Source organism: Mandrillus leucophaeus, unplaced genomic scaffold, assembly GCF_000951045.1.
Source record: "Mandrillus leucophaeus isolate KB7577 unplaced genomic scaffold, Mleu.le_1.0 Scaffold13, whole genome shotgun sequence".
Lineage (NCBI taxonomy): Eukaryota > Metazoa > Chordata > Mammalia > Primates > Cercopithecidae > Mandrillus > Mandrillus leucophaeus.
This window is the reverse complement of record NW_012101254.1, coordinates 757132-766660: the sequence shown is the minus strand read 5'-3', so window position 1 is coordinate 766660 and position 9529 is coordinate 757132. Positions and strand designations below refer to the sequence as shown.

Below are 9529 nucleotides of genomic sequence, written 5' to 3'. Positions count from 1 at the left end.
TTGATGCATCCGGAAATGAGCTTTCCAACTGCAAATTCTTTCGAGTGGGTTCTGACCCAGTTATGCTGTGGAATCTCTTCCATCCTCTGTGGGCCTTGCCTTTTTGAGACACCTGGTGACCACACTGTGGTTGAGGAGGGAGCGAGGGAAGCATCTGCCTTGCTGGGTACCTTTCCTCTTTTCCAAGTGTATTTTTGAGACAGAACTTGAATGAGAGACCTTTATGGGAAACATGTTTTATTTTTGCCATTTAGCTGTGAAATCATCAGGATTCAGACATAAGATAGTGTAATTATTCTGCAAACACCCAGTGGACAGCTCCCGTGTCACCCATAGCACCCGACGGTGGGCAAACTGGCTCATTTTAGCTCTTCCAAGAAGTGAATCCAACTGGTGACAGGTGACTCAGAGGCAACTTCTCTTCTCCTTTCCCACAGGGAGACATCTCCTGCTTCATTTTCCAGGGCAATGTAGGCTGAGCACATCCCAAAGTGCTCAGATAAGCTGCTTGGTGGCCACAGGCTTACCAGGGCCTGGGCCAGCCAAGGACCGAACCCAGGCTGTTGGAAGACAGCTTGGACTCCGTTTCACACAGGGCCAGTTTAGATGTATCACAACCACAGTGGGCAGAACAGCCTCTTAGAATGAAAGACAGATTCTTGAGTGATCACTGGGAGCTTGTCCTAGAGAAAGACATGGAGGCGCAAATGCAGAAGGCCAAGGGTGAGTAAAGAAACTTCTTCCTTTGAGTGACCACAGAAGAGGATCCCCATTCCAAATATGTGGTTCTGGATCATCCCACAGTAGAGGAAGCACTGGTACTTCCTGCTGGCAAGGCTGATAGACCCCAACATGCCCATGGCCCCTTAATGGATATTCCTACCCCATTCTTCAAAATTCCTTAAAGGGCACCCCCGCACCTGTCCTGCCCCAAGCTTGAGTTCATATCATAGCCCATTTTAGCACCTTGAGTGCTGGCACTGGAGTGGAGGGAAACTTGGGGAAGAGATGTTCCTCCCATCTCCAGGCAGGTTGGAAGGGCTGAGGCCAGGGGCTGCTATGGTAGCAACAGCCCTGAGCTCTGTCCCATGCAAGCTCCAGATGGCTGGCTTTGGACTTCTTCAGGAGAGTGGTTTTTCTCAAGTGCAGGGGGTTTGGATTAAAGCGACATTCGTGCATAGACACGTTTTCTGCAATGATCAGTCAGCTGCCCTACCCATTGGGTAAAGAGGCCTCAACTCTTCTTCCCTGCCTCTCTCCTTCTCTCTTGTCTCACAGACTACTTGCTAGTTTGCCTATTTTTTTTTCATAAAAATTCAGTCCAAGATACATAATTTAAAAATTCAAAGAGTGCTACAAGGCACAAAGGAAAATAGCAGCTTCTTGTCCCATTTCTATCCAAATTCCCCTCCCTAAACTCTTTCTTCTGATGTTTACCTCTGTATTTCTAGGTAATATGCTTATGCAGTTAATTCTTGATTTGTCAATTTTAAATGCCTATTGACTTCTTACGATGGAAGATGGGGCGAGGTTGCTACTAGTCCCCTTTCATGTCTACAATTTCCCTCCTTCCATCCTTCTAATATATTTATGTCACATTTTTGTTAAATCAATATTCCATTTTGATTTTATTACAATTGTATGTGTACTGTTCACTGCTGAATGAAAAAATACTCTAGGATCACATTTTCTTTCTTCTGTAACTCTTTATTCTTCCAGGAGTTAATAACTGCCTCACTTTTTTGTCTGCTTAGTTTAAGTCGTTATCCTACTAATTCTTCCAAAGCTCTCCAGCAGAATTTCAAAATCCCTCTGAACATTATTTTTTCTATAATTAAGCAATCTGATCAACGATTGCTCCCATTTTCCCCAAAGGCTGCCCTCCAGCTTCCCTTGGGATGGCTCACTCTCTTGCTCTGCTGCACAGCGTTGGTCCTTGGACTTCCCTGCCTCTGTCTAGTGTTGGATCTTCTGTTACCTGGATTCCAACTCTTCCTCCTCCTTGGTTTATCCCCTTGGAGTGTACATGTCGGTTTCCCATTGGATACATTTTTCTTCCGAAGCCAGCTCCAGAAGGCTGGACACCCTGGCATCTCAAGGTGCCTGGTAACCACCAGGTGTATGCTTGCCAATGGTGTTGAGCGTTTTCACGTCACCAGAGGCACATCCAGACTCACAACTCTCAACTCACAAGTATAGGAGAGTTTAACTTCCCCAAACTCAGACAGTTCCATCTGCCCCGGGGTGTCAGTCTTCAACCCAGCATCTAGCCAGATCTCTCAAAAAGAATTTCTTTTGATGAACAGAATGAGATGGGAGAGATGGATTTACTAGGCTAGAAGCAGACTCATCCTGCAGAAAATGGTTGTGGGTCATCAGTAAGACCAGGGTCACTGTTGTCATATTTCACCTAAATCCTGCAGACTAGGAGAAGGTGTCCCTTTCCTCAAGAAACTGTATTCTTATACAGTGGGAAATTGTTATAAATACCAATTTTGTTAGAATAAGGCATTTTACTGGCATATTGACAGTAGATCAACACAGATGTAGACGACATTAGCTAGACAAACTCTCAGCAGGGTGTGATTTGCCGTGTATTAAACCTCTAGACTGTGAAATCAATTAAAATCAATACAGCCTCAAGTGTCCAAGGAGCACAGAGCAATGAACTAAGTATTAGCATTCTTTCAAGTATGAACTTCATATTTTAACATATTTTAATATAGGTGTTGCCTGCAATGTGACAACAAGGCATACACTTCGTTTAAAAGAAATATTTTTGATGGGAAGAGAGGAGGAGGGGTTCAGTCCAGTTGCGTATACGTATAACCCAATCTGCTAGGTCAGAGGAGAGCAGATGGGTTGAAGATGAGAACAGAAGTATTCTCACAACGAAAGTATACCTCGACTTGCCCAGTGAGTCCAAGGGCAGATAAAAGACGTCTTGTACACAGTTTGTAGGGAGTGACCTGGAGAAAAAGTAGCCTGGTGATGGAGCTCCAAAAACCCTCATCTCTGGGAGAAGCTCGCTTAACTCAGGACAAAGCCTTTGCTTGCTCCAGTGACACTTTGTAACACAGAGGATCAAGTGAGCAAGGAGAGGGACTCGCTGGATTGAATGCTGGCTAACAATGAAAGTCTCTTTGCTGACCTCAGAATGTTGGAACTCCTAGAAGAAAGAAACTTTGTAATAGCAAAATAAGGGAATATTGGATAGAGTTGAAGTGACCAGGACACTTTCAACTTTTTCAAAAAAGTGAGGGAAATTTTCAAATTTTTCAAAAAAGTGAGGGAAAAATAGGGCTTCATAAGATAATATGGGTCATGATATGTTAGAGATAATAACAAGATGATATTAACTATCTGCCTCCCAGTACACCAAACGGGAATAAAATAGAGAATAGCTAAAATAGCAGGAAGACTAGGGTGTAAACTAATAGTAAAAAATGTTGGGATGAGAACAAAACAAAGGAAGGTATAAACCTGAAAGAACAATTTCTTTCAGTTATTTGGGAGAAAGTTACCAACTAGTTTCTCTTTGACAGGTGTTTCGCTTTGTGCTAAGGAAATAGCGACAAACAAGACATACCCAGGCTTATTGTCTAGCGGAGAATACTGACGTCAAGCAAGTAATGAAAAGTGTGTTAACTCAGCTAGCTACAAATAGAAGTGCACTTCCTCAACCTGGCAAATGGTATCTATGAAAAACACACAGTGATCATCATATTTAATAGCAAAGAACTGGGTGTTTTCTCCCAAGATTAGGAACACAAGGTTGTCTGCTTTGTTCACTTCTATTTGGCATTGTATTAGAGGTTCTAGCCAGGACAATTAGGCAAGAAAAAGAAATAAAAAGCTCTATATTGGTGTGGAAAAATAAAACTATCTTTACTTGCAGATTACATGATTTTTGAATATATAAAGTTCTAAGGAAGCTCTTTAAAAATATTGGAACTAATAAACAAGTTTAGCAAGGCTGCAGGATATAAGATCAATATAAAATCATTTTTATTGCTGTACACTTGCAATGAAAATCTGAAAATAATATTAACAATTTTATTTAAAATTGCATCCCAAAGTACAATAGTTAGGAATAAATTTAACAAGGAAAGTGTAAGACTTCTACACTGAAAACTGTAAATCATTGCTCAAAAAAATTAAAGAAGATCTATAAAAATGAAGAGACACATGGAACAAAAGATTTTATATTGTGAAGATGGCAATATTTCCCAGATTGACCTTTAGATTTAATTTACTCTCTATCAAAATCCCAGAAACTGATATGTTGATTCTAAAATTTATATGTAAATGCAAGGAACCCAGAATAGCCAAAATAGTCTTGAAAAGTAAAATAAAGTTGGAAAACTCACACTTCCTGATTTCAAAACTTACGATAAAATTGTAGCAATCAACACAGTGTGATACTGGCATAAGATACACATATAAATCAATGGAACAGAAAGTTCATAAATAAATTCTTATATTCAACTGATTTTTGAAAAGGGTTCCAAGACAAAGAAACAGGAGAATGAATAGTTTTTTTCAGCAGCTGGTGCTGGGACAAATGAATGAATGCAAAAGAATGAAATTAGAACCCTACTTCATACCATATAAAAAATGACCTCAAAATGGATCAAAGACCTCAATGTAAGAGCTAAACTATAAAACTTTTTGAAGAAAAACCAGAATAAATAGTTTGACCTTGGGTTGGGCAATGATTTCTCAGCTATACCACCACAAATATATGACAAAAGAAAACAATAGATAAATTAGACTCCATCAAAATTAAAGACTCATATGCTACAGACGATAGTATCAAAAAAACTGCAAAGACAACCTGCAGAAGGGGAGAAAACTTTTGCAAATCACGTATATAAGGAATTCGTGTCTACAATATACAAAGAACATCTACAACTCCTCAGTAGTAAAAATATAAATAACGCAGCTTAAAAATAGACAAAGAACTAAATGAACATTTCTCCAAAGATCTACAAATAATCCATAAGCACTGAAAAGATGCTCAAAATCATTAGTCATCATGAAAATGCAAATCAAAACCACAGTGAGATATCACTTCACACTGTCTAGGATTGCTATAAAAGACAATGACAAGGGTTGCTGAGGATGTGAAGAAACTGGAATTCTCATTTGCAGCTAGATGGTGGGAATGTAAAATGGTGTAGCTGCTTCGGAAAACGGTTTGGTGGTTCCTCAAAAAGTTACAAATAGAATTTCCATATGATCCAGCAGTTCCACTCGTAACTATACACCCAATTGAAATAAAAACATATGTCCCCCCAAAAACCTGTGCACAAACATTCATAGCAGGATTATTAATAATAGGCAAAACTAGAAACAACCCACATGTCTATTAACTGAGGAATAGATGAAAAAAATGGGGTATAGCCACAATGAAATATTATTTGGCACTTAAAAGGAATGAAGTACTGATACATGCTACAACATGGATGAATCCTGACAACATTACGCTAAGTGAAAGAAGCCAGTCATAAAGGACCGCATGTTGTATGAATCACTCATATGAAATATCCAGAATAGGTAAACTTAGATTCAGAAGATAGATCAGTGGTTGCCTCCGGCTAGAGGGTGGGACACAATTGGGGAGCAACTGCTGTGGGCATGCTAGATGGGCATGGGGTTTCTTCTTTGCGGTGATAAAAATGTTCTAACAATCATATTGTGGTGATTGTTGCACAACTCTGACTATGCTAAAAACCATTGAACTCTATACTTTAAATGTGCAAACTGTACAATGTGTGAATTATATCTCAATACATTTCTTTAAAAGAAGGAATGGGCTACAACCAAGTGTGTTGAATGTTATGACTGGGGAAGGGTGATATGTGAGTGAATAATATGGGAACCCATAACATGGGAACCCAACTGGGCTAAGACATAAAGGATCAGGAGTTTGGTGACTGATAGCCAAGACAGAGCAGACAGTAAGGCCAAAGGCCTGAGGCTGGGAAAAGCATGGAAAATAGAAAGAAGTAAAGATGTGGTGGTGTGGTGGGAGTAGAGAACAGGAAAAAGAGGCACAAGTTGTGGTTAGATGGTGGGCAGGGGCCACAGGAGGCAGGCTCTTGTGGTCCATGTTAATGATGGCAGATTTTTCTTTTGAGCAATGGGAGGACATTGAAGGTTTTTAAGCCTGGAGAATGTAATGATTGGATTTGAATTTTTAAAAGTGTAGTCCGGCTGCAGGAAATTGATTGGAGGGATACGAGTGGATATAGGAAAACCAGATAGGGAGGCCATGCCAAAGTCAGGGAGAAAGATGATGTCTAAGAAATCTCAACTGAAGCAGTTAGCAGGGAGAGTAGGAAGTGAGAATATGTGGACGATGAGCTCTTCTGTGAAATTTGGTTGTAATGAGAGGAAAGAGGTGGAGTTCAGCTGGAAGGGGTAGGAGATAAAGAAATTTAAAAGACACACATTTTAAAATGGGAGTTAAATGACTCCAGAAGACAAAGACAGGTTTAGTATTCAGAAGACAGAAGAGAGAATTCATTCAATCAGGCCCTTGAGAAGGTGAAGGGTAATGAGAAACAGAATGTCCTTAAAGGGACGTGCCCTTTAACTTAACAGGAAGAAGGAGGGAAATAGTTACAGAGGAAGGTGGATTTGTAGATTTGGAGGCAGAACTTCTTCACCCTCCTGCCTCCAATTCTGTAAAGCAAACCACAAGCCAAGAGTGAGTGGATGTGCTTTAATGATGTGATGCCAGAGGGTGGTGATCAATGAGGAAGCTAGGGAAGCACTCCTGGGGGTGATGATAGACATTAATGAAAGAAACTGAAGTAAACACAACAAAGCCTCTAATATTATACTTCCTTCTGACACATTTTTTAAAAATAGGAAGGGTGGAAAGATTAGTTAAGAGAGAGAGAATTGGGACCCTGTACAGGAGAAAAGATAATAAGAGAGAATCCAGTTATTTTGAAAGTTTGAGCCTTTAGGCCCTGTATATCAAATTAGCTTAAATATACAATTGACAAATCATTTTTGATATTAGAAATCATGCAGATTGGAACAGGCACAATAAAACTGAAAATAATCAAATGTTCTGTTTTTAAAAAGGAGTGAAAGGAGAACTCAAGGAAATATGGTTGGGTCAAATTAACTATGATCTCTGCAATATTAATTTGCGATCATTAGAAAGCATCAAATGTTCATCAGGAAATATTTATGCTAAAACATTATTTATGGAGACACTGTCTGTCTCTTGACTTCAAGGTACATGAATGGGAGATTAAATACTGTTTACAAAAACAATCGCATTTTAGGCGATATTGATCACAGGTCGGCTGCGTGGAGAACTGTATACTTCAAAGGTACATTGGCACATAGAGAATGGTCACCAGGAGGTCTGGATGAAAACCAACAGGAATAATTAAAGAAGATGGGCTTTGGGGCAAAACAGCAAAGGTATCCTCCTTTGTAGGTCATGCATGTCCAGTATTTTTTTCTACAGTGGTCCAGAGAGTGGAGCCAGCAGCATGAGTAGAAAGTTTCAGGGAAGTAGATGATTGCCTCTAGCTAAGGAATACTTAACACTTGGAGATGTCCAACAACGGGAACCACAACATCTTGAGCTCCCCAGTCCTAAAGGATTCTAGAGGACTGATGGGGCTTCTGCTACAGCAGGGTTGGGATGTGGACTATGTAACGCTAGGGTCTGTTCCATGAAAAAGAATGTAGAGGAAATGACATGAGTGTTAATTCTTCAGCACACTCATGCTAGAGGGATAAACACTGATGCCTACAGATATTCATCATCTGTCCAAAGCTGCACAGTGAGACAATGGTACAGCTGGGGCTAGAGCCCGCTCTTCTCTCCCCAAGGCCTGACCATTTCTACCATTTCCGTTACTCTACACCGTTCAATTTCCACCATTTCTCTTGCCTTTCCTGTGATGAGAGATCACTTTTTTCCTTTGGAACTTCAGTAAAGAATTCTAAACCCTCATTCATGCCTTTCAAGCCACGCCTTTCCATAAAGGTCCATTGGTCTACATTGTCTGCGTGAAATCTGCAGCATTGGCCTTGAAACTCAAGGGCCTTGAGCAGCTAAGCCTTGGTTCACTTCGGTAAGAGTCTGTCATCCCTGGGGAGGCTCTCCCAAGGAAAGAGTCTTATATACAGTTCCTGGAGGAGAAGGGGGCTCATGCTCCCAGGAGGGAAAGACTCCAAAGCTACCATGTCTTACCTGAGCTGTGGGGTCTGCTTTCCTCTTTGCTTCAGTTGTACATGACCAGGTTCATCCACTGAAAAATAAGCATCATCATTACAACAATTTTTTACACTTGTTAGCTTAATACAGAGCAGGACAAATGCCATCCTCCTCCCTTGAAAGACCTCAGGCCAGTCTCATCACCCCTTCCAGCTAATTCCAACCCAAGCCGGGTACAGGGTGGGGTTGTCTCACAGCACATCTTCTGCTACTCCCTGAATAACCAGGCAGTGAGACGTATATCTTAGGTCGACCAGTTGGCTGGTCAGGAGCCTCTAAAACTCAATGGGAGTAAATTTAATGTACAGTGAGCTCAGCGGGCTGTCTTTCTGTTCCCTTCTGGATTTATGACTCCCACATAATCCTCTGCTTTATTAAGCTATTGGAAAAAAAATAAAATCTGTCTGCCAAGATCCTAAAGCAGCCTGGCGGCCAGCGATATATAAGGCAGTAATTGGAGGTTGAGGGGACAGCTTGGCTGGCCTTTGACAGACCGTTCAATATCCTCAGGGAAAAAAATGCCCCCTAGAATCAAGTCAGGGGAGGCAGCCTAGGACTGTGCCTGCCCCAGGGAGGGGAAGGTACCTCACCTCCATTTCTGTCAGGTAGAGTCCTTTTCCATCCTTAGAGAGGTTGCGGAAAGTCTCTAGGATAAAGAAGGGAAGGTTTTGACTGACTGAGGAGGGAGGAATCCAGGCAGTTCAGGGGAGGCAGACCTGGGCCCATAAGAAGCACAGGAGGTGATTCTGTAAAGCAACCCCTCCTGCCCCATGGGGTGTGCCTGTCACCTGTCCTCTTCTCTGTCCAGCTCCTGCCCCACGGGGTGTGCCTGTCACCTGTCCTCTTCTCTGTCCAGCCGAGCTCTGCACAGGGCGAGTGGCTCAGGGTTCGCCACCTCAGAGGGACTCTGTGCCTGCTCTTCCCGCTCGCCTCTCCCTCTCCCAGCTTCCTTGCACTCCCTGCCCCTGCATCCATCCACACTAGGCTGAGGGGATGTGAGGGCTTGTTATTCTTGCAGTGATACGATTTGGGGACCTCCCTTGTGCAACCAACTGAGAACTGTATGGGGGTTGAACCTCGGGCTTCTTTTTTACCCTCCCAGAGCCTTAGTCTCTCAATCTTTTCTGCCCAGCTCAGAGCTGCAGGCTTTGTAGCGGTGCCTCATGGCAGGGTGGTGAGAGGATTATGAGTGGGGAGGGGTCTGGCCTCTCTCCCGCAATCACAGCCGCCCCATTGTAGCCCGGGGTTTCACAATAGATTTCATTAAAACCAAAG

The 9529-nt window shown here is 42.0% G+C and overlaps 1 protein-coding gene across 1 annotated transcript in view; it reads right to left on the bottom strand.

Annotated features, from left to right (window-relative positions):
• Positions 1 to 220: 220 nt before the first annotated feature.
• Positions 221 to 9529, bottom strand: part of CAPN13 (calpain 13) — an 85196-nt gene continuing 75887 nt past the window's right edge. Inside the window, exons 21-23 of the mRNA XM_011972548.1 lie at positions 8845 to 8900; positions 8231 to 8288; positions 221 to 683 (exon numbers count right to left, since the gene is read on the bottom strand). Coding sequence (XP_011827938.1) covers positions 8262 to 8288; positions 8845 to 8900 — 83 coding nt within the window. The 3' untranslated portion in view covers positions 221 to 683; positions 8231 to 8261. The remainder of the gene's footprint in view (positions 684 to 8230; positions 8289 to 8844; positions 8901 to 9529) is intronic.